Source organism: Pyrgilauda ruficollis, unplaced genomic scaffold (genome assembly GCF_017590135.1).
Source record: "Pyrgilauda ruficollis isolate IOZ18807 unplaced genomic scaffold, ASM1759013v1 scaffold191, whole genome shotgun sequence".
Lineage (NCBI taxonomy): Eukaryota > Metazoa > Chordata > Aves > Passeriformes > Passeridae > Pyrgilauda > Pyrgilauda ruficollis.
In genome coordinates, this window is record NW_024518207.1 from 320407 (window position 1) to 344631 (window position 24225).

A 24225-nucleotide genomic window follows, 5' to 3' on the forward strand; every position below is an offset into this window, starting at 1 on the left:
AATGAAGGTTAATAATAAAAATTAAGAGTGGTTATTAGTTACAGCTAACAGCAGTGCTGATAAATGGGGGTATAAGTGTGTGTTCATCAATTCTTTGAGCACCTGGGAGGGCTGAATCCCAGAGCATAAATATTCCAGCAATGTCAGGATGGGGCCGGGAATGTTCCCGGGCCATCAGATAAGACATCCACGTGGTGGCAGCATTGCCATTGCCTGCATTTCCCTGTCCTGCCCTGGTTTATCCCTTTCAAACCTGTCTCTGTCTGTGGATACCCATTTAGTCGAATTTTGGGATTATTTGGGACCACATGAACCTCACTAATTGCCTGGCCTCCTCAATGGGTGTTAAGAGATGTTCTCCAATGTATAAATTTGTGACTGTAAGATCCCCGGCAATTGTATTGTCCTTAATTTCCTGTTGATTTCCTTAGAGAAGATTTATTTTCCTTAATTTTCCTGCTTACCTTGGTACTTTTGGTTGCTCTCACGATGGGAGCTGTTGTTGATCTTTCCCTGCTTTCCAGCTGTGTTTCCCTCCTGACCACTGGTGACTTTCAGTCTCATCGGATTCTTCTTTTTTTCCCGAAAATAGTAAATTTCTGCCTTAATTCCCTGCTGGCTTTCTTCAAGCTCTGCCCTGCCGTTTCAAGGATGAACTCCCTTGTCTCTCTGGTCACCTTTCCTTCATCCCCACCACCTCTTGCCAGCACCTGTCTGAAAGTTTCCTTCTTTATCTTGAATGGATCTGAAGATGACTTTCCATGTTGAGCAAATAAATGTTGCGAGTAAGGGATTAACCCAAAACCTGAATTTCTCCAGGACCCATTTTAGTGTTTTGCTGTCTGTCTTGATGGCTTGCTAAGGAAACAGAAAAGAGAGACAAGCACTGAGCAGTGATTTCACCACCCTTTTCCTTCCCCTTGCAGTGCATCCGTGGCAGAAAGGCGACGCTGGAGGAGCTGCAGACGGTTCACTCGGAAGCCCACACGCTGCTCTATGGCACAAACCCCCTGAACAGGCAGAAACTGGACAGCAAGAAGCTTCTAGGTACCATTCCCTGGGGGCACATCCCCCTTCCTGACCCCTGGGTGAGGTGCTGGGGCTCCCTTCATCCTTAGCACTGTGCATCTCCAAGAGGATTGTTCCCAGCTCCGTGAACAGGATCCATCTCCCTCTCTTCAGGCAGATTCCTAAACCCTAGAGAGCTTAAGCCTCCTTTCTTTGATGTCTTCAGAACCTCAAAGGATGTTTTCCTGAGGAGGAAAGATAGTTCAGGCAGTTTGTTTCATCCTTGGGCACTCTGGGTGTTAGGTAGTTATCCATGGCTAGGGAAGGTACTGGAGCACGCTCCCAAGGATTTGGATCTGCAGCCCCCAACCAGCTGCACAGGCATCAACAAATCCCTGCCAGCTTTGGACAATCAGCAAGAGAGATGCAGGGGCCTCTGCATTTGTTTAATGTGGAGTGGGATTGTTTATCCCTTTCACTGGAGACCAAATTGTCCTGAAACAGGACCCTGTCTGTTGTAAAATACAGACAAAAAAAAAAAAATTTAAAAAAATTTTCCCAGCAGAAATTCTAAGGGATGGATGTTCAGATAACTAACTCCCCAAAGCAACCAAACAACATGGATTTTAGCATCTCCGTGGAGTCATCATCACCTCCCTTTACTTCCTGCCTTTTTGCAGCAGCAGGCTGGAGGGACAATTTGGGGATCTGAAAAAAAAAAAAGAAAAAAAAGAAAAAAGAAGACAGTTCTGGAACGTTGAGACGTTGAGAAAGTTTATTTTGGGATTAGCCTGACTTTGGATGATGTAAAAAGAGGTTTAACTCTGTGGCCTTTGTGATGCAGTGGTCACAGCAAAGGAGCTGGAAAGATTTTGCTCAGTGTGTCCATGAGCTCCCAGAGAGGGAAGCATTAGCCAGTAGTTAAACACGCAATTAGCACGGTATTTATAGCTCACTTCCCACCTCTTTAAGGCCAGAGAACCCAAAAATAGACACCTCCACCTGAATGACAGCTCCATTAGGATGTAAACTTTCAGGAATTTGTGATGTCATATGCTCGGGAGTGAAAAACCCACAGCCCGAAAGAACTTTGGTAAATCTTCTTGGGATATCTGAGAAGATTCTCTTGGGATACTTTTCCACTCCTTCCTTGGCACAATCTGTCTCAACAGTGCCACAGATGCCTTTGGAGATACAGTTTATTTGGATAGCGTTTTTGGGGAGACACCCAAATTGTTGAGCCATTCCTGATGGTTTCTGGAGAGAACCTGTGGGGGAAGCAATGCTTGCTCTGCCTCTGCTCCAGTAGTTCTGTGCCCACCGTGGTTTTCATTACTCATTTTAAAGTGTTTTCAGAGATCAAGTTTAATCCAAAGAGAAGAGAAATTCCAAGGGCTTTCCAGTACAGAACATTCTCTGTTTGGATAGAACTTGCAGAAGAGACCCAGAGCTGCGGGAGGTCAGGTCCTCAAGGGCCTCCAGTAGGAGGGGATGCCCAGTAGCTCTTAACTGGGCTTAGACCTGGTTTCCTAAGCCCACCTGGCACCATTTTATCCTGCAGATGCTGACAGTGGCACTGGCTGCCAGCCCACATGACCCCCTTCTCTCCTGATGGCTTCCACAGGGCAGGACCTGAGCAAGGATATCAGGGAAAAGCTCCGTGTGGAAAGGCGAACTAGCCTGTTAAAAACCCATCCTTCAGCTGTTTTCTCCTGTTGGGGGTTTAAAAGGCTTTTAAATTTACAAACCAGCTTGGTGGGGTTCTTTGAAACACATTAGAGGGTGGGTTTAGGGCAGGTTTGAACGCTGAGGGCAAAGCTTTGTGTGAGGTTCAGGGATGCAAATGGGAGTTTGTTGGTTTGACTGTCTTGGCAGGTGTTTGATGACTCCGTGTAAACTCTTGGCCTTTGATACCTCTGTGAGGAAGAAAAAAGCCTGAGAAACCTCAGCCTGAAAGGGAAAAGGCTTTTCAGGACACAGGATGTTTCTTGTTAAGCTTCTGCAAATGAAAAGGGGGATGTGCCTTCATGGAATCACAGAATCCCAGAACGGTTTGGGTGGGAAGGGAGCTTAAACCTCATCTCATCCCACCTCTGCCATGGGCAGGGACACCTTCCACTGTCCCAGGCTGCTCCAAGCCCCAATGTCCAACCTGGCTTTGGACACTCCCAGGGATCCAGGGGCAGCCACAGCTGCTCTGGGCACCCTGTGCCAGGGCCTGCCCACCCTCACGGGGAACAATTCCTAATTCCCAGTATCCCATCCATCCCTGCCCTCTTTTCGTTTAAAGCCATTCCCTGTGTCTTGTCAAGGATACAAAGTACAAACCCATCTCTCCTTGGACAGTGGATATACTTGGAACCTGTTGGACAAGTTGAAACTTAGGCAAATAAGGCTGCTTTTAATTTGTGGGGAGCAATCATAAATTGTTGTCAAGAAGATAAATACGGAAATAATGGGTGGATTAGCAGTGAGAGATGGGACAGGAGGTCTGAGGCAGGATGATCTAAGAACTTTCATGTGGATCTAATCAAGGAAGGGCATCTCACTTTGAGCTCAGATGAGTCCAGATGCATGAACTCCTCTTTCAGGAACAGAATTCCAAATGGTTTGAGTGGGAATGGACCTTAAAGCCCATCCCATTCCACCCCTGCCATGGGCAGGGACACCTTCCACCAGACCAGGTTGCTCAGGGCCCCACAGAATTTTGAATGGAGGATAATTTGCTCACACACGAGCCCAGAAAGCGATGTTACATTTCCTACAGATTCAAAATTAGCCCTGCAGATGGCTTTCTCAATTTTTCTCACATTTTCCTTGTTGGTTTTGCTGTTTCAGTCAAAACACATGTTTTTCCTTTGCTTGTCACTGGTTTATTTTTCTGTCTTCCTCTTTCATGAAGCCCATGCTTTCCAAAGTCATCTAGTAACTGCAGATGAGTGACAATTGGGGTGTTTTTATGATTTCCTCTCCTCCCTCAGTGGGAAGGGGTTAAAATGCACATCTGAGAAGACACACTGAGTGATTGTTGGTGGCATCTTCCTCGTGCATAGTCTCAAAACATCAGACAGCACCCACACCTTGCTGAAAAATGAGTGATTTATAGACAGCTTTTGCAGGAGCCTAAGTGTGTACGCTATGTGTGTGTGTGTGTGTTGTAACAGAGCTGGGTGAAAATGGGAAGAAAACCCCCAGGAAGAAACGTGTGTGTTTCTGTTCTTGGAAAGATGGCAGAGTTGCCACAAAGTTGGCCCCAGAATCTGGTGACCTCTGATTTTCTGACGTTTCTTGTCCCCCACAGGTTCCCTAACGTCGATGTTTGTCAGGCTGCCTTGCGGTGGTGTCGGGGTGAGTACTTCCCTTTAATGTGTAAATAATGTCCTGTTTGTTCTCTCCCCTGGTCTCCTCAGCACCAAAAATTGCTGCTTTGCATTCCATGGTGGGTAATTGCAGCCAGATGCTGCCCGTGAGCAGGGGCTGCCTGGGGCGCGGGGTGCCTCACGTGCCTTTCTTCAAAAGCAGCCGCAGCATTTCGGAGCTGCTCCGGGGAGCCCGAGCCTCAGGGACACTGGGAGGCATGTTCAGGAGGAAAAACCTCATTTCCCAGGCTGGCATGTTCAGTGGTGAAGGGGTTGCTGTGTTTGGAAGCAGCTCTTGCATCACAAAGTGCTTTTTTTTCTGTGGAAAGCAGGATGTGCTGGTGCTGTGGAGCTGTTCCATCCTCAGTCTCAGGGCTCCGGAGCCTCCTGCCTCCCACAGCAGGTGGGAAACATGGCCATGAAATAGGACAATATTTGGGAATGTACATTTTCCTGTGAATAGCAAGTTTCTCTGCCCTGGAATGAAAGAGCATTTGGCATCTTTTATTCTCCAGCTCCAGAATAATCCACGTGGATTCTCCAGGAGGTGACTAAAATACCCCTCCATCCCTCATGGAAAAGCTGAGTGTTACTTTTCAGCTGTCAAATTTCCATATAATCAGGCTTTTTACTGTTGTTTGTTCCCATAAAGCCGAAAAAAACCCAAACTCCAAATACCTTGTTTTGAAGGTTTTCTTTTTTTCCTTTGAAGCCTGAAAGCTTAAAAGTTTCCCTTTCAAGTCAGACTTTGTGCTCCAGAGTTTCTGTGGAGGGTGACAGGACAGAAAATCGTGGAGAACAGGAAGGGGAAAAGAATGAGAAGAGACAATAAAAGGCATTGTGTTTGAAAATTCACAGTGGTAGTTCTGCTGCATAATTGTAGCTCATGAGGTTGAATTTTCAAGGTCTGGATTCTGTTATGGAAATGAAACAAAATTGTTTTCTTCCTGAGTCTTTGCAAAATCGCTGCTTTGAAAATTATCCCGTCAGAAGAAAAAAAAAAAAAAGAGAATAATCGTCGTTTATTCATACCGCCACTCGTGGAGATATTTTATTTTGTATTGTAAATATGCTGCAGTCGCCTAATTCATGGCAAATTTTTGGCCAGAGCTTAAAAGGTTTGGATTTACTCTGCCCTGCAGTCAGGCATGCCATTCAAAGCAAAAAAAAATTATCATTTGCAAATGAAGACTGAATGGTAACAAGTAGAGACAGTGTCTGAGCCCAGCACGGGCCCAGAAGTCTTGCATTAAATCCCAAATCAGGGCAGGAAACGCCTCGGTGCTGGTATTCCTGATATGCTCCCAATAAAGATGGTGCTTGCTGCTTGGTTGTCTCCACAGAACCTTAATATTGAATATTTGCTGACTGGTGCAGTGTTTTAGCAGTCCTATCAGCAAAACCTGTGCCAGGGCCTCCCCACCCTCACAGGGAACAATTCCTTCCCAATATCCCACCTCACCCTGCCCTCTCTCAGTGGGAAGCCATTCCCCATTGTTTGCCAGATATTTTTCAGAGGGCAAACATGATGTCATCAAGTCAAAAGGAAAGGAAAAAAAAAATTAAAAATCAGTAGAATAATGTGTGACAGGTCCTCCTTTGGATTTATACTGGAGCAGGATAAAGCAGAATGATGGCTGATGATTGGAATTCAGGAGCTGAGGATGTTGTGTGAAATTATGGGCTGGAAAGCTTTGAAACCAGGCTCTTTTCCTGCAAGCAATCAAGTGTGGCTCTCTTCCTTTGGGGATGTTGTGTAGATGAAAAGGAAGGATGGGTCTGGAGGGGGGTGCAGGGCAGTTTTGCGGGGGAGGAGACCCTGGAGAGCTGTTCTGCATCGGGATAGAGGATGGAGCTTGGGCAGCCATGAGTTCTCCTCAAGAATGAGTGAAATGAAGGACAGGCAAGAGAGTGAATCACAGAATATCCAGAGTTGAAAGCACCCACAGGGATCATTGATCCAACCCCTGGCCCTGCACAGACATCCCAACAGTCCCACCCTGTGCATCCCTGAGAGCATTGTCCAAACGCTCCTGGAGCTCTGGGAGTGAAGCAGCAAGAAAATAGTTCAGAGCAACTCCCTTCATCTCATAACACCTTTCAGACTATCTCTTTTAATTAAAACCTCAGTCTTGATGAATTGAAGTCAAGGAGAGAAAGGATAAATTTGTTCCCAGGTGCTCGGAAGCTCTTTTTCCTTGTTGGTTTATCCCAAAAAGCCTTCCCACGGCTGACAAGCCTCCTCCCTTCTGCAGCCTTCTGGTCCTAGCAGGAGAGGAAGAAAGAAAGCGCAGAAGCACTGAAATCAACAGGTGTGAACACTGAGTGAAACATCACTCATTTATTTCTGCTGATCACTTGGGAATTGTGCTCAGCTTCGCTCTTCTGCAGCTCACACCCCTTTTTCAACGTCTGACTTCCTCGCACCACGGCCTTCCCTAATCCAGGATGATTAGAAGAAGGTTTTGGGAGAAAAAAAAGGAGTTTAAACTTCGAAAATCTGCAAAATCATCCCAGCACACTTGCATCCAGATTCTTCAAAACACTCAAAGGCTTGATTTGAGGATAGCTGATAAATTTGTTTTCTTTCCTGTTGCTGTGCACATTCTAAAAATAGCTGAAGATCTGCATTATTTTTCTGCACGTGTTCTAAAAACTCCAGAGGTGTTTGTGTTCTTGATCTTCTCCAGAGTAGGTGATTCTATTTTGGGGTGCAAGGGCTTTGACTAGAGCATATCAACAATTGTAACTGTGCAACTTGCAGAGCAGAGAGCATGGAAAGGACTTTAGTGGAATGGAAATGAGGAGGAACTAATTAGGGAGTCAGAGGAACAGAATGTGAGAATTATTTAATTGAGAGCAGGAGGAGACACGGTGGGGTGTCTTCCTCTGTGAGGGAAGAGCAGAACTCCTTCACTTTGCAGGGTCTGGAGCTCTGGTACAACCTGTGTCAACCTGTCCTGGTGCTTGATTTCTTGCCTGTGTATTTTTTCAGTAGAACTTTATTGTATTTTTATTCAGTAGAATAATTTTAGTGTCTTTTTATTCAGTAGAATAATGAAATCTTTTGTGGGGTGCTCATTTAATTCTGAGATAGCTGCACATTAGTGAATGGGAAAGTTTACAGTGTGAGTAGGAGGAATTTACAGTGTGAGTAGGAGCCTCATCATGGATATTAATAAAAAAACCTTGGGTTTTCCTTCAAGGAAGGAAATCATTGTAAGGAAATTGTAATTTTTATTATGAGGAAAGAAAAGCTCTTTGGGTTTCTTTTTGGACATTCTTCCTGGAATGCTCCTGGCAGGAGCCTGGATTCTGCTGGGGCCTGGATGTGGCAGTGCTTGGCTCTGGCACTGAAGAATCCTGTCTTTTTTATGGGAAAAACTGGCCCCAGCAGCCATCTGAGGGTCTGTTGGCCCCTTAGGACACGTGAATTTGGGTATTTTGTATTTCCATTGCTCTGGTGCCTCATAGGGAATGAAGGGGGCCCATGGAAGGAACCCTGAACTTGCTGTGTCAGGCAGGAAGGGAAGCTCTTCCCTGCTGGTGTCTGAGGTACTTTCTTCCAAAGACCCAGAAAAATGGGTTAGGTTTGCTTGGAGATGGGTTAGGTGTGCCCAGAGATGGGGTAGATACACTCCTTGGTGGTCAGATCCAGTGACAGGAGGCCAAAGATGGACCCTCACAGAGCACCAGTGCACTGGTCAGTGGGGAGAAGCAGCAGCTTGGACTTCTTCCCACCTCTTTAGGGGCTTTTGGAGAGACCTGGTGAGTTCAGGCCCATCTTCTGTATGTGTGCAATCCTGATCCAGGATTCCTGGAGCTGTCGTGTGTAACTCAAACTCTATCCTGCTGCTGTTCCCATGTTACTGCCCAAATTTACTGGGGTCCAGAGGAGCCCTGAGGCCACAAATAGTCACTGCAGGGCTCTCCCACAATGCAGTGGCATTCCCCAGAGGCTTTTTGGCGTTCTCCAAGCGTTTTCCTAGTTTATTGTGGCTTCCAAAGCACAGGTGGTGGATGCTACCAGAAACCATCCATGATCACAGAGCTGGAATCACTTCCAATGGCAGCTTCAGCACAGCTGGGAAGAAGGTGAATCAGTCCTCTACGGGGCCACTTGTGTCTCCTCACTGCTCAGTGAGCCAGGCACAACAAATGATCTCTTTCTTTCCATCTCTGCTTTTTGCCATTGTTTCCATAGATATACTCAGGGCAGAGTAATATGTGAAAAATAGCTGGTGGTCCTTCCCTTCCCAGTGAGGAATGTCCCGTTGATCTGATGACATGATCTGGAACAACAGCAACGGGCATGCCTGCAGGGTTTCTTACCGTGCAAAATGTGGCCTGTTTGCACATTTTCAGAGGGGGAATATGGTGGAATATTCAGTGTTGAAGCAAATCTGTGTGGTCAGCGCGGGATGCTGAAGGTCTGTTGTTAGAGTGGGTGAGCTCATGGCTCCCTAGGGAAGCTGCTGTCACTCCTGGGCAGTTGTCTTTTAAATGCCCAACAATAAACATCCCTCTTTATTGTAGATTTCTTTTTATTTTAAAGAATCGTTGAATTATTTAATAAAGTTTTTTTTATTTCATCTTAGATCAGCAGCAATTAAGGAGAAATGCTGATTCCACGGTCATAGAGTCACAGAATCACAGAATGGTTTGGGTTGGAAAGGACCTTAAAGACCATTTCATTCCATCCCCTGCCATGGGCAGGGACCTTCCACTAGCCCAGGTTGCTCCAGCCTGGCCTTGGACACTTCCAGGGATCCAGGGGCAGCCACAGCTTCACTGGGCACCCTGTGCCAGGGCCTGCCCGTCTTCACAGGGAACAACTCCTTCCCAATATGTGGAAGAAGCCCCCTCCCTTTCAGTTTAAATCCATTCCCCTTGTCCTATCACCCCGTGTGAGTGATGTCTTTATAATAGTGGTCTCTTGATTCCTGGTTGTCCTCCTTGCTCCTAACCTGGTTCCCGTGTGTCCCATCAGGTCGACAGTGACACCATTTGGAACGAGGTGCACTCGTCAGGCGCCGCTCGCCTGGCCGTGGGCTGTGTCATCGAGCTGGTGTTCAAAGTGGCCACAGGAGAGCTGAAGGTATGGAGACACCCCTCAGCTGTGCTCTGTGCAGGGCTCAGGGCTCTGCCGTGCAGCAGCTCCAGGACCTTCTCCCCCTCCACAATGAGGGAAAGCGTCGTCCACTGCTATGACCTTGTGAGGAATCCATCAAGAGCAACTCCAGAGTTCCCAAGCAGGATTAAGGCTTCTGGCTGCAGCCATCCTTGTTCCTCTGACCTTTTCCTTTCCTTGTGTTTTGTGTGCAGAATGGATTTGCTGTTGTCCGGCCCCCAGGTCACCACGCAGAGGAGAGCACACCCATGTGAGTATGGGGTTAACTGGCTTCATCCAGGGCTCCTTTGGTGGGGGATCCACAGCTGGGAATTCCAAAGGAATTCTGTTAGGTTATCACTGTGGAATTCCTGTTTATTGCTCGATGAGATGTGTGGTGTTCAGGACTCCCCAGATTCTCTGGAGCAGTGTAAGATCCTGCTTGGTGCTTTTAGGGGGGTGTTTCCTAGCAAGGATCAGCAGTGGGTTCGGGCAAGTGTGGGACATTCCCTGTTTCCCTAGAGCCTGCTGCTGGAATTCAGCACTCCCAATGGGAAATAGATCTAGTGGAAGGTGTCCCTGCCCATGGAACGAGATGAACTTCAAGGTCCCTCCCAACACAAGCCTTTTCATGTTTCCAGGGAGGAAAGAAGAGTGAAAGCAGAAGGAACTCCTTCCTCCCATGTTCTGGCTAGGTGATGGATGCAGTGGGACCACGGGAAGCTGTAATTAACACCTCTCTTTTCCTCTTGTCTCCCCTCTCCAGGGGTTTCTGCTATTTTAACTCCGTGGCAATCGCAGCCAAGCTGCTCCAGCAAAGGCTTAACGTGAGCAAAATCCTCATTGTGGACTGGGTGAGTAAATGCCCCTTCTTTCCCTTTGGGAGAGCAGGTGGAAATTATTCTGGGTGGGTTTCTTCTTGCAAGAGCAAGCTCTGTAAGTCAGTGAAAAACTTCTTGGCTGTTGTCTGCAAGCCAAAATTTGGGGTTTTAATTGAATAAAAGTGTTCCAATCAGAGAAAAAATTCTTAAAGAGACCAGAATTTTCAAATAAAAAGAAAGGGCTTATTTGGAATTCTGCTGTGGCAATGTTAAGATTTTTATTTTTTTAATAGGCTGGGAAGGCATTGGAGTGACTGGGTATCAGCCAAAAGTTTTGGCTCTGTTGCCACAAATCACCCACAGGTTAAACCCGCAAGTTAAAACGCATTTATTTGTCTTTTGGGCTTACTGGATGGATGTTTTTTTCCTCACTTCCCACCTGTTTTTGATGTCAGGGAGGAATATTTGAAATAGCTGTCCCATCACAGGCTGTGTTTGTGCATCACACGGCAGCTCAGTAGGGGAGCTCTCATGAGTTGGGTTGTTTGACTTGGATTCAACAGAACTTTATTTGTATCAGTGCTCACCCCACAGACTGACTAGAGATGCAGATGTGGGGCAACAAATATCCCAGTATCTCCATCCCCCAAGACTGGTGTGAACCCAGTTCTTTCCATCCAGGTAAATGAGTCCTCAGTTTCATGGACATTTGGGATTGTGTGTATCCCATGTGTTAATCAAGGAGAGTAATCTCAAATTAGGCGTGCAAAACAGGTTATTCCCATTCCACATAAACTGCTTCAGCCACGTTGGAGAAAACAAAGCTCAACAGCATGGGAAACCCCTCCAAATCCCAAACTGATGCCTTTAATCCGTGTTTTTAGTGAAGGATTAACCTCCCTGTCCCTGCAGGATGTCCACCATGGGAATGGTACTCAGCAGGCCTTCTACAACGACCCCAATGTCCTTTATATCTCACTCCATCGCTACGATGATGGCAACTTCTTCCCAGGCAGTGGCGCTCCAGATGAGGTGAGCACATGGATCCCAGAGTCCCGGGACTCAGAGGAGCTCTTGCCACCTTCAGAGCTCCTCTGGGTTTTGTGTCCCCATCCAAGGACACTCCAGGTCCCTGTGATCCAGCAGCCACGGGCACGGTGTCCTGGCTGGAGCTGGCAGGACAGCAGCAAACGAGTCACTGCAATTTAGCTCTCCAGCCCTTGTGGGACAGCCTGCTCCAGAGGAGCCCTCTGCTCTTCCCTCTGCCAGCTGTCCCAGCACTCTCTGTCCTGTTCAGGATTTCCCCTTCCTCAGCAGAAGTTGTTTGTTAGATGCTGAAGGAACAGATTGTCCATGCTGCACCACCCACACTCGGTTTTCCTGGCACAGCCATGGAGCCTGTCGACCTCCCCTTCTCCACCTCCCCTTCTTTCTCCTGGCCCTGCCCAGGTATTGCTCATCACCACCAAGGCTGCATCTCCACCCCAAATTTGTGGGATTTGAGGGCCAGTCACGATGCTCCTGGAGCAAATCCCCCTTTCCTGGTGGGAAATCCAGCAAGAGGGCTGGGCCAGTGGGGCTGAGAGCTGAGCTCTGGATGGATACATCCTTCCTTTCCCCCTGGGCTGGCAGGAAATACGGTCCTTCAGAGTGATTTAGCAAAGGGAAGTTTTTTGGAATACTTAAGAGTGCTCCGAGACTCTCCAGGTGACATCTGAAAACTTCTTCCCCTGTCAATTTTACATTTTCTGCTTGAGGAAACATCAATATTTCCATTTCAACCTCTAAAGAAACTTAAATGTGATGTGATGCTGCTGACTGTTATAGGGAATGAACAGCAGCCCTTTGTATCAGGCTTAATTCCTGCTTTTTAGCAATCTGGTTTACAAAAGGAGTCGTTTTTAGATGTGTCATTTTAGACCAAATAAAAGAAAGAATACCGAACAAGTTTGATTTAAGCCAATGATGGATAAATAACCCACTGTGGGTAGATGAACCCCTGTGTTTTTCTATCAAAAATATTTGCACCAGTATGAGGAATAAAGTGCAATAAAAGCCATGCAGTTTTGTCCAGCTGTGCAACACATTGATTTTCACTTTTTAATTATTTTTTTTTATATGCAAAGACATTCTTGGCAAAAAAAAAAAAAAAAAAAAAAAAAAAAAAGCGGAAAACCCCTGGTTTTTTTTTAATTTTCCCCCTTAAAGCTGGAAAACCCTGGTTTATTTTTCAGTTTTCCCCTCTCTCAGGTAGTTGCAGGCAGGGCAGATGGGGACATTTGCAGTACAAGCGAGGAGAGGGATGTATTTACATCTCCCACCCACATGTCCCTCAAGCAGCCAAAATCCCTTCTCTGTGAATCCTATTTTTCTCCAGCAGAGGGGGAGCTCACTCTGATTAAAATACACTTTTTTCCCCAGTTGCAACTGTCGTGAAATATAAAATATGCTCCTGAATCAAGTTTAAAATGAATTATGGAAAGGTATTACATGCAGCACACACTGCTGCAGAAAAATCAGGAGGGTGCAGTTGATGATGGGGTGGTTTTTTTGGGTGAGCAGCAGTCAAACACCACCAGTCCTCAGCTCCCATAAAGATGTGAGCATGGAGGAGCTTTATTGTCCCTCCTGTTTGAGGGACCAGGGACTAATCTACCTGACTACTGGATCCAGATCTAAATTGGACTGGGAGAACATCAAAACAGCAAAGATTTTTTGCCAGAATTTGATAATTAAGAGTTCCATTTCCCTTTCCAGGTTGGCACAGGAGCAGGAGTTGGTTTCAATGTTAACATGGCATTTACTGGTGGTCTGGATCCGCCCATGGGAGACACGGAATACTTAACTGCCTTCAGGTACTACTGAATTTTCCCTCTCACAAATGTATTTTTCACCTCATCTGGGTTTCTTTCTCCTCCTGCCATTCTCCGTGATTTATTTTTGATAAGCTTTAAAATTTTGATATTATTTATCCAAGAGTGGTCCTGGCACAGGGTGCCCAGAGCAGCTGTGGCTGCCCCTGGATCCCTGGAAGTGTCCCAGGCCAGGTTGGACATTGGGGATTGGAGCCACCTGGGACAGTGGAAGGTGTCCCTGCTCATGGCAGGGGTGGCACTGGATGATCTTCTTTAAGTCTCCTTCCCACCCAAACCATTCCATGATTTTTCTTAGACACTGTCCTGTCCCACTCCCTGGCTCCCCTGTGCCATGGGTCCACCTGGCCTCTCCTTTTACAATCTGAAGTGCTTTTCTGTCCTCCTCACACCTCTGGTGGCCTAAATTCAGGCACACACACACTTGCCAGAGCACAGGGTGTGAATTTCTAGGACATCATCTTCGTGGAAGGGCATTAAATCCGGGAGCATTATTTTCTGCTCATCCCTGTTATATCCCGTTAGGCTGAGCAAAAAGCGCCTTTTCCCCCTCTTCATTCTGCCATCCTGAAGCCCTCAGAGAACACACACGATTTCAAATGACACCAAATCACTGCCATTTGTGTCACTCCTGGCTCAGGAAGGCAGCACATTGCTCCAGAGTGGGAGCCTGGCTATCCCAGCCGCCCCAGGACGGATCTCTTCATAGCCAGAGCACCTGGAGCTGGGGACATTAAATATCAATTGAGTGTCCAGGCTCCTGGAAAAGGCTCAGGGCTGCACAGTGAGGCCTTTGCCAGCCATTCCTGGGGTCTGCTTGCCTGGACACTGCAGCTATTTAGGGAACAGCCTTTGGAGTGGGTCACAGCCCTTATTTTGGGGAGTTTTGGGGGAGCTGGGGGATGCTCCTTCCAGAGCCTGCACACCTTCAGTTTAGCCATAAGTTAAACGAGAAGCATTTTTTTCATCCTATGCCAAGTTTGACCATGATAGTACATTATCAAGTGACCTTTTTAAATCTTAACCAGCTCCTTTGAAAAACATTTTTCCCCCCAACCCCCAAATCTTTCTATTGATTTTCATGTAAAATAATGCTTTGAAGTTTGCAATTTATAGTCCCCCGAGAGTTAGAAAGTGAAGGGAATGGGTCATATATCCTATTTTTTCCCCCTTCTTTTCTTGCTTTAGCCCCTTGAGACAATACATGCCTTCAAGGCAGCACCTTGTTATTCCACCCCGTCGAATGCCACGTTGCATTTGCTGGGGATCAAACCGAAGATGAAGAAAAGATAAGAAAATTGGCCGTAATGAACTCCAGAAGCAGGAGGCATTTTCACCATGAACTTGGAAACTCACAGTGGAGAACTGAGCTTTAATTCAAACCAGTCCGAATGCCAAACTGTGAGGCTTTGAAGTCTGGAGAGGAATCAGTGGAAATCCTTTGAGCTAGGCAAAGATACTGATAAGACTTTTTATTTTTTTTTTTTTCAAGCCTTAACTCTTCACATGCCTGTCTGTTTCTAGGGAAAAAAAAGTCCTTTTTCTGTGTAAAAGGAGCAGATTTAAATAAGCAACATGCTCCTCATTTTTTGTTGCTGTGTTTCAGGAAAAGCCAGTGTGTGTGGGTTTGAGAAATGAAAGTAACTGAGATAATTGTCCTTCTGAATGAGAGAAATGAGGGAATAAATAAATCCTAGTGAAACCACTCATCCCCACACTAAAAACTTATTTCAGAGTGGGTTTGCTCCATGCAAGAAAGAGATGGGAACTCAGATCAGTGATTTTCATCCTCCAAATATTACTAAATTATTAGTCTTGGGGTGCCCAAGCTCTTCTGACCTCTGCATGGTCCTTAATGCCATCGAGACGTAACAGAAGTGACGAAGAGTTAAAAATGAGCTTTCCTCTGCACTTTGTCACTTGTTGCCTTCTTAACCTGCAGCTGAAATCACTGCCTGCTCCAGCTCCAGGTTGGGGTGCACTGTTTTTGTGGGGGGGAGGGGGTGATTAGAAGGGATCTGGCAAGTTTTTTGGGAGCCTGGAGCTCCTGCCCCCTGTGGGTAGCTGCGGCTGGGCCAGAGTCAGCTCCACATCCCATGTCTGAAGTCACCCCCCAAGTGTTGGGCAATCCCAGATTTCACAGATCAGGCAGAAGTGGGGTCAGTTTAATGGGAAAAATGCAGGGCACATCGTTCCCAAAGTCCTGAACTGCCCAGAACATTCCCGGTGCCTCCGCTGTCGTTCCATAGTTACAGAAACAAACAAGTTGTAAAATTCAGAGGGGTTTTTTGGACCAGGCTTTGTTGTTCCCTTACATTTTACATCAGCTGAAATCCTGTTTGCCTCTCTCAATCCTCCTGATCCAGGTGCAGAGACCTGTAGGAAAAATGGGAAGGCTTCAGCTGGTTCCTTATTGCACGGGAACAGCAATTAGTGAAATTAAAAATGTTTTATCCGCAGAAATTTCCCTCTGAATTTACTGCAAGGAAGTTGTCCTGATGATGCCAGCAGTTGTGTTGTGTCTGAGAATTTCTTCTCCTGTCCCAGTAATTCCACCATCATTCCAACATGATTCCACGTACAGCTCGATTCCCATTTTGACTTTATTTAAAACACCTCAGCCAGAAGGAAAAAGCCAGGACTGCACTTCCCCCTCCTCCTGCTGCTTTCAAAAAGCTTTAAACAAGTTCAGAGACCAATTTTAGGGGCATTTAGGTTTTTCCCTCGATCCATAAACCATTTCAGGAGTGAGGAAGAGGATGAGGGGGAAGAGATGCTGATGGTTTGCCTGGAACGGTTGTTGCTGTATTTTCAATTTCATGCTCTCCCCATGCCGATTTCATCCCAAAATTCCTAATCCCTTTTGACACAGTAAATGACCATGAAGAAGCAAAGACTGGAATTTTCAGGAAGCTGGTTAGCCTGAGGAGCAGTGGATAACATTTTTATTTTATATATGTAAAATATGTAATGTGTATAAAACCATATATAGAAATATACACATGATATATATGAAATATAAAATATATCAATAGATATATAAATATATTCATAATATAAATATATACACTTCACATAAATAAATTTTTATATTGCACATATAAAAATATATATAAAACATAGATTTGGCCAAGAGTGGGAAAAAGTCTAAAAAAGTGTTCAGCCTTCTAACTTTCACCAATTTACTCGCTGCAATTTAGCACTTAAAGCCCAAAATAATCCTCTGTAGGATAGTTTCATTTACCTGTCATTTATTAGGCATTTAATTGGGGAATTGGCTAATGCCAGGCTAAAAATTGTTCATTCAGCCTTCTGGAAAATAGATCTAAAATTACATTTATTCTTTTTTCTTCTCTCCCAAGCGATTGCAGAACACAATGGGGAGGCTTTGCTGGTTGCAGCCATCCGTTCGCTCTTGTGCAGAGCTGTTCAGCTCAGCTGTAACCAGGCAAATAAAAGGATTTCATTTATTTTAAGCAAGCAAAACAAGCTTCTGAAATTAGGGAAATTTCAGTTTCCTTGTTTTTTAAAAAATTCTATATGGATTGAATGAATATTCAGCGTTAGGAATATTCATTCCTCAGTGAATAACTTTACAGCCACCTCAGCGATTCCTTAAAAGACCCAACTCCAGGCAGAGCTGCTTATCTCCTGGGTAATAATTCAAATTTCTGGCTTTTTTAGAGTCTCATCAGCAGGGCAAAGCCAAGGGGTTGTTTCCAGTTTAATCCTTGTTTCCCCTCGAGGGTTTGACTTTACTGGGGTGGATCTGAGTGAAGGGGCTGGTTTTATCTGTGGACAAGGGAAAAATAAAAAGCAAAAAGCTGAAAGAGATGTGTCCAAAACGTTGTCCACAGATGGAATCTCGGAAACACTCCGGATTTTTGTCATTTTTTCTTATAATTGAAAATGCAAAATGAGGGAGTTCTGGCTGTGACCCTCCTGGATCAAGTTTTACATCCATGGAGAGCATCAGACAGAGTTTGATGTGGCTTTGGGATGCTGGTGTCGTACTGGAATTAGGAGAAGGGCTTTTTCTCTCCTAGAAATGCCCCTGGCAGGGTTCAGGGTTAGCCCTGGGGGCTGTGTGGCTGTGCTGGAAGAGTCACTGTGCCACTGTCACCCGCAGCCACCTCCAGCTGAGGGTCACCAGCTGCCCCATTCCTCAGGAGCCTCAGGACACCCGTGCCAGGCGTTGGAATGAGATGGAGGTCAAGGTCCTTCCCAGCCATGCTGTGCTCCATGAGCTGTCCCATGGCTGAGAATCCCCATGGATCTGTGATCCCACGGGTTGCTCAGTGCTGGTGGACCTTCCCCAGCCCCTGGGGATGCAGGTTTTGCCTGGCTCTGGTGATCCCACACTTCCACTGAGATCCTAGCAGCTCCCACGGCGTCGTAACTCGGGGAGGGGGGGAAATAAATCTGATTCTTCTAGCAGTTTTCCTTGGGTTAGGAATGAAAAAGCTCAGGGAAAATAAACCTTTGGCTGCTGCACTTGCTCTGGAATTGCTGCTTCAGGCCTTGGTGAGGGAGGTGGTTTCTCCTAAAAATTTCTATGGGTTCCACCAAACTGTAAACTCATCAGCCAGAGCTGTGCTCTTGTCCTCCTCATGGAATCATCCCCCAAGGGCAAAATGGAGAGGGGCAATCATGTTGTCAGAGGAGAAAATTCAAATTCCTTGTTGGGATTTTGTGTGTATTAAGGGGAAATGCTATCCCTTTGTTCTCACAGAGGTCTCTGTGTCTGCACACGGAGATCAGCAATGTTGCAGGAGGCTCTGGGGTTGCTGTGGCAAATAGTTGGGAAAAACATAAAGCTGGGAGGTGTGTGTGGGGGTTGTTTTTTTTTTTTTTTTGGTGTCTGGGTGCCTGTTCCTGCTCTGTGGTGGCAGTGGAGACTGGGGGATGGGTTTGCTCAGTGCCTGGTGGAGGCTGATGCCCCGTTCTGAGGGGCACGAGCTCAGCTGGATGTCACGAGCTGCTGACTCTGGCATATGTCTCCTGGCTGTTTAATATCCTCATGGCAAAACCTGGGAGCTTTTATGAGCGTTCTGATAGCACTTCAGCCATCTCAGCACAGAACAGGCCCCCCGGGCTCTGTTTTTAGAGCATCACAAAGACTCAGCTCAATAAAGTGTGAGGTTCTCGTGTGTGCAAAGATTTAGAGGTCCATGCTTTGGGATGTGGGTAAAATAACCTCAGTTCCTGCTCTAGAAAGTTATGCTGGCTGGTGGCTGTTCCTAGGATGGGTAAATGGGAAAATTACAGGTCAGGTTGCCCTAGGGATACATCCAGAACTCAGTAGGTGCAGTTACAATGGAAAAAACGTAATTTGGGAAGTGTGTCTTGATGTGGGGAATGGGATGTTTGCAACCTCCTGTAGGTTTTGAGGAGAATTTGTGGAGTTTGGAGAGAGAGAAACCAGAAGGAAAAAAGGTCTTTTGGTGAGAAACCACAGGAACAGACCCCTCGTTTAATTTAACTACAACTTCAACAATCAGTAGGATGGGCATACTGAACAATTCCATCCATTCTTTAGTGAACAAAACGTCAGAGGATGGGGAAGTGGCATTGGGAGAGGTGGATTTGGGTGGGATATTTGCATTCTAAAGCTGTTCTGCCCCATGGGACACTCTAGCCTTTTGTTGTGGGAAATGAGAAGTGCAGCAAGGGAGGAAGGAATCACTTTGCAAAGCCTAGAGGAGATGTTTTGAGGGAGGACATGGAGATAATGCCTTGGAGTGAGGTTTCCTAGGTAGTTTTGCAGCCAGATGCCCTCTTACTTTGCCCTTATTCCCATGTATGTAAATCAGGATGTGATCCCAAATGGGAAACACAAGGGGTGACAACTCATTTGCCTGCTCAAAACACGAGGTGGAGGAAATCCCAGGGAGTGCAAGGAGTTCTCCCAGCTAGGCTCTCACCTTGTAGAGAAATAGATGGGCTTTGCTGCCACGGAATAAGGGTTTGGTGAGAGGGTTTAAGCACCCCTGCCTTTGCTCAGGAGCCCCCTGACGTGTGTGCTGTGGATATTCTGTGTTGCAGGACAGTAGTGATGCCCATTGCCAACGAGTTTGCCCCAGATGTTGTGCTGGTGTCATCTGGTTTCGATGCTGTGGAAGGGCACCCCACACCCCTGGGAGGATATAATCTGTCAGCAAAATGTAAGTGGGGGCTTTACTTCTACTGCTGTCATGTGGATTAAAGGACAGTGTTCCCAGATTTTACTTAGTGGGGTCTATTTCAGATCTTTCATTTCAATGGCAAAACTTGCATCTTTCTTCTTTGAATTTTCATGGCATTTATCTTTTTATAATGCATATTTTGGCCCAGCTGAAGCCTTAATTTTGGGGTTTTTTTCTAAGCATTGCATATTTCAACTTCGAAATATTCAATATGTAATATTGTGTAATTTATTTGTAGTCACATCTCTGCTGAATTAAAGAGTTATTAATATAAAATTGCAGAAAAAGGCCATACCAGCTCTAAACACTCTCATTGCCACCACAAATCCATTTCTTCCTCCAGGACACCTTATTAAAATTTTGAGCTGAATATTTTTGCTCTCCACCTTTGAATTAATTACAGACATCCACAAACCCTTCTTTTTGCTTCAGGTCTGGGATGTTTTTGGGAGATTCAATGAAATCCCCCCCAGGTTACGTGGAGTTTACCTGGCACTGTTTCCTTCAAATTAATCCAGAGGAGAGTTTTTCTTGCAAAAAGGGTTTTACTATTATTTTTTAAGAGTTTGTTCCAGCCAGAAAAGTTGTTCTCTACAGTGAACTTTAAAACCTCATAAGGGAGCTGAACCTGTAAACTTTATGTAAGACTAAAGTGAAATAGGTTTACAAGAGGCAAGTTCCTTGAGATATCCAGAAACATTTTGGAAAGGAAAGGTCTTGTTTACCTGCTGGTTGAGTTTGCCATGCTCTGCTCCTCTCACAAAACCAGTTGTGTGCTCAGCAGTGGATGGTTTTCTCTGCCTGTTAATTTGTTAATTTGCCAACTCGCAAAGGAGTTCGCTCCGAGGCAGAAAGCAGGCAGTGGGGATGGAGGGTAGAAATTCCCTGGCTTCTCCTTTGTTTGGCTTTTTGATTTTTATTTTTTTTTCTCCTGGAGGGGGAAGGTTGCTTTGAGGATACGTTTTTTAAATCCTCGCTGCTTGGTTCTGTTTTGTTTAAAGGGGGCAGAAATGTATTGTGTGTCATCTGATCAAAGTGCCGGGTGCCCCTGGAATTTTTATAGCATATTATGGACGGGAAGAGCTGTCTGCTGAGAACGAGATGTCAAACCTAAATCTCTCTGGGGCACTGCGCTGCTGCTATCCCCACCCAAACTGGGCCGGTTCCCCTTCCTCCCCCTTCCCCAAAGCAATATCCAGCAGAAATCTGCCCTTTTCCCTGCTTCCAAAGGGAAGGTTGGCTGCTGGCTTTAATTTGGGGTGTTGAGGGGTGGCAAGGGGAGGATGGTGATGCTCTCGGCCGGGGTGGTGCTGGTGGGGGACACACGGATCTATCCCAGGGAAGCCGCGGTTGGAGCCGCGCGGTGAGCACGTTACAGCCCAACCTGGCTCGCGTTATGCGCCGAGCCTTTTCAAATCCCTGCTGGCTTTTTAATATGATGTAATTCCTCTCCCTAATTCTTTGATCCTCTGCCAGGAGCCCCATTCCAGCCGCCACCTTTGCCCTTCTCCTGCATTTCCTCTGTTCCCTCCTTGCAGGCTTTGGGTACCTGACGAAGCAGCTGATGGGCCTGGCCGGGGGCCGTGTCGTGCTGGCCCTTGAGGGTGGCCACGACCTCACGGCCATCTGCGACGCCTCGGAAGCTTGTGTGTCTGCCCTGCTGGGAAACGAGGTACAGGCACCCCCAAAACCCACTCCCCCCTCGGCTTTGGGCGTCTCATCCTCCCGTCTGCCAAGTTTCTGTCGTTGTTTTGTGTCCTTCTGACACTTGGTGTTTAGAAGAGTGTTTGTTTTGTGCTTAAAAGCCACCTGTGCTTTGCAGTCCCTGCAATGAGTGAAACAGCTAAGAATGATTTTTGGATTTGTTCTTTCTCCAAATAATTTGCTTTGTGCTCTTTGAAAAACAGCTCTTTCGATTAATTTCTGAATTCGTTGTGCAAGTCTTCCCTTCTCTTTGCTCCCCTCTCTAGTCCTACAGCCTGTGGCTGCTACGTGGGGCAGCTTGCTTGACATGGTTTGCAGCTGGGTTTTTTCCTAGGAGTTACATTTTCTATTTTCTGCACGTTGCTGTGTAGGAAAAGCCTTGGCTGTGTCAGAAAAATTGGCCAGAAAGGTGAGGGAGGGATGATTGCAAGATAAGAGCCAGACAGAGAAATATAGCAAGATGTTGGATTGTGAAGAGCTGAGAGTATTTTCCTACAGAGAAAATTTTAGATACTCCATCTTTTCTGCTTTTTTCCCCCCCACTTTTAGTGTCAGTGGGATGAAAGAAGGAACACTACATGTACACATCTTTGAAATCCTTGCAGGGGTGTTGACTCCACACTGCCCTGGGCAGCCTGACTGAATGCCTGAGCACGCTTCCAGTGAAGGAATTTTCCCTAATATCCAACCTAAACCTCCTCTGGTGCAGCTTGAAACCATGTTTGAGGGCTTTTTGAGTACAGATACTTTGGGCTGAGGTGCAGCTCCAGAGGAGCTGAGCAGTGGGTCTGTCTCCAGTGGGACATGATTTTTGCGGAGGGTTGTAGTTCACTGACCATCAGGTGTCTGGAAAGATGGAGAGGGAGCTTGGATCTGCATGGAGGTGTGGAGCAGTTTGACCTTCAGCCTGTTGCAGAAGTGTTCTGTCTTGGAGTATCCACACTCAGCGTAAGGTGGGAGGCTGGGGGAGCCAGGCCAGGAGATAAACCAGCTGGGATTCATCAGAAGCACCTGCTTCCATCATCCAGCATCCCAGCTCCCAGTGTCCAGGGAGCATCCTGCTCCTTGTGCTTGGCCAGGCAGTTCTGAGAAGGCTCTGGGCACGGGGAATGGCTCCAGCCTGCACTCAGCCCTCGGGATAGCTGAAAACTCAGGAGGCAGCTGCCACACCAGCATGGAAACAGTGGGGTTCCAGTGGTGGGGCACTGGCACAGGTTTCATAGAGAAGCTGTGGCTGCTCCTGGATCCCTGGAAGTGTCCAAGGCCAGGTTGGATTAGGTTTGGAGCAGCCTGGGATAGTGGAAGGTGTCCCTGTCCCAGGCAGGGGTTGGGACTGAATGAGCTCTAAGGTCCCTTGTAAGCCAGACCTTCCTGGGATTCTGTGAGGTGTTTATTGCAGCACCCATATGTTTTAAGTGGTCACTACAGACAATTCCTCTGGCTCCAGCCACCTTTGGGTGCAGGATGCACTTTGAAAGAGAAGCAATGGGAATAACACGTGGAGAATGTCGTTCCTCCTGCTCAGTGTGCTCCTAGGAGCACAGGAGGCTGACTGCAACCACAAGCAGTAAATAAGTGCTTGATCCAAGCCATGGGTGGGTTTGGGAGTGTGAGGTTGTGGGGAGAGCTCAGCACTCAGGATACCTTGGATGTTGTGAGCTACCTGAGTGATTTCATTGAGCAAAGGAAATATTGATCCTTAAAGATAAAAACCATTGATTATTTTAATAATGGCTATAAGGACACTTAAACGCAGACCTGCTCTCACTTGTCCTAGGTGGGCTGTGCAGATAGGGTAATATTCCCTGGCTTACCCACACATCAGAAAGCAGGAAACACTTGTTTGATCCAGGTCTTTCCTGGAACCTTTTGAAGGCAGGGGAGTCGGGGGGAGCGGCTGCAGCTCTGTGCTGCGGCCCTTTGATGCAGTTTGATCTACAGCGTGTCGGAGGATCCTGCCTGCACACACATGGACAGGCAGCTGTGGCCAGGGCAGGCTGCAGGGAGCTGGGCTGGCTCAAGAGCCATCCTGGAGCTCCACTGGGGCTGGTAGGAAATGAGGGGAGCAGTGTCAGTCCCCTGAGCACAGCGTCCACCGGCGGAGATCAAAACTCCCGCGTCGGAAGAAGCATGGGGCCAGCGCAGGAACCAGCTCCTTTCCAACCTGCCAGGAAATTAAACCAGAGCTGAGGCTGTGCAGCTGATTACTGCACTGGGGAGGGGGTCAGGGCTGGGGAATGGACCTGCATTGCTGTGCTGGCAGAACTGTGCAATGCTCACAGGGCTTCAGTGGAAATCAGGAGTGGGAAATCAGAGAGAGACTTTGATACAGTCTGAGAGACTTTGGGTTGTTCTGCCTGGAGAAGGCTCCAGGGAGAAATCTTCCAGTGCCTAAAGTGACTCCAAGAGAGCTGGACAGGAACTTTAGGCAAGGGACAGGAAAAGGGGGAATGGTTTTAATCCATTTTAACCCAGTGGGCAGGGTTAGATGGGATATTGGGAAGGAATTGTTCCCTGGGAATTGTTCTCTGGGCACAGGGTGCCCAGAGGAGCTGTGGCTGCCCCTGGATCCCTAGAAGTGTCCAAGGTCAGGCTGGGCAGGGCTTGGCACAACTGGGCTAGTGGAAGATGTCCCTGCCCATGGCAGGGGGTGAGATGAGATGAGTTTTAAGATCTCTTCACCCACCAGTATTCCATGATTCCATGATTTTGGGGTCTGCTGATGGCAGTCCAGACCAGTTAGCCACCGTTCCTTTCCCATTGCTCTGCAGGGCTGCTCAGTCCATCGTGGGCATCCCCAGCCTCTGCCCTTCAAAAAAGAAGGTGATGACAACCAAGTGCCTCATGCCCAGAGGTTTTTTGCTCCCTTTTCCACAGGCTGAGGCTCTTTGTGATTGCTATTTCAGGAGGAGGAGTGAGTTCTGGAATCAGGAACATGCTTTGTCTCAGTGTCAACCAAGAGGCCTTGGAAAGCTCTTGCACAAAGACTTATCCAGGAATCGCTTTTGCCTTCACTTAATGTCATACAGAAACCAGTTTGGAGCAGAACTATTTTTAGAGTGGAGAATTAATAAAAAGTGCAATCCATAATTACTGAATCTGGAATGCAGCATCCCGTGAAGTACCGATGGAATGGCTGCCATGTGCTCATAAGAGCAGTTTTGG

At 46.8% G+C, this 24225-nt stretch overlaps 1 protein-coding gene across 12 annotated transcripts in view; it reads left to right on the plus strand.

Moving 5' to 3' along the window:
• HDAC4 (histone deacetylase 4) overlaps positions 1–24225 on the plus strand; it is a 174809-nt gene that overhangs the window by 142962 nt on the left and 7622 nt on the right. For all 12 annotated transcript variants that reach the window (XM_041465775.1, XM_041465772.1, XM_041465774.1 and 9 more), the window contains 9 exons: positions 927–1047; positions 4310–4356; positions 9358–9465; positions 9693–9748; positions 10244–10331; positions 11211–11330; positions 13056–13153; positions 19217–19335; positions 20895–21028. In XM_041465775.1, the coding sequence (XP_041321709.1) occupies positions 927–1047; positions 4310–4356; positions 9358–9465; positions 9693–9748; positions 10244–10331; positions 11211–11330; positions 13056–13153; positions 19217–19335; positions 20895–21028 (891 nt within the window). The remainder of the gene's footprint in view (positions 1–926; positions 1048–4309; positions 4357–9357; positions 9466–9692; positions 9749–10243; positions 10332–11210; positions 11331–13055; positions 13154–19216; positions 19336–20894; positions 21029–24225) is intronic.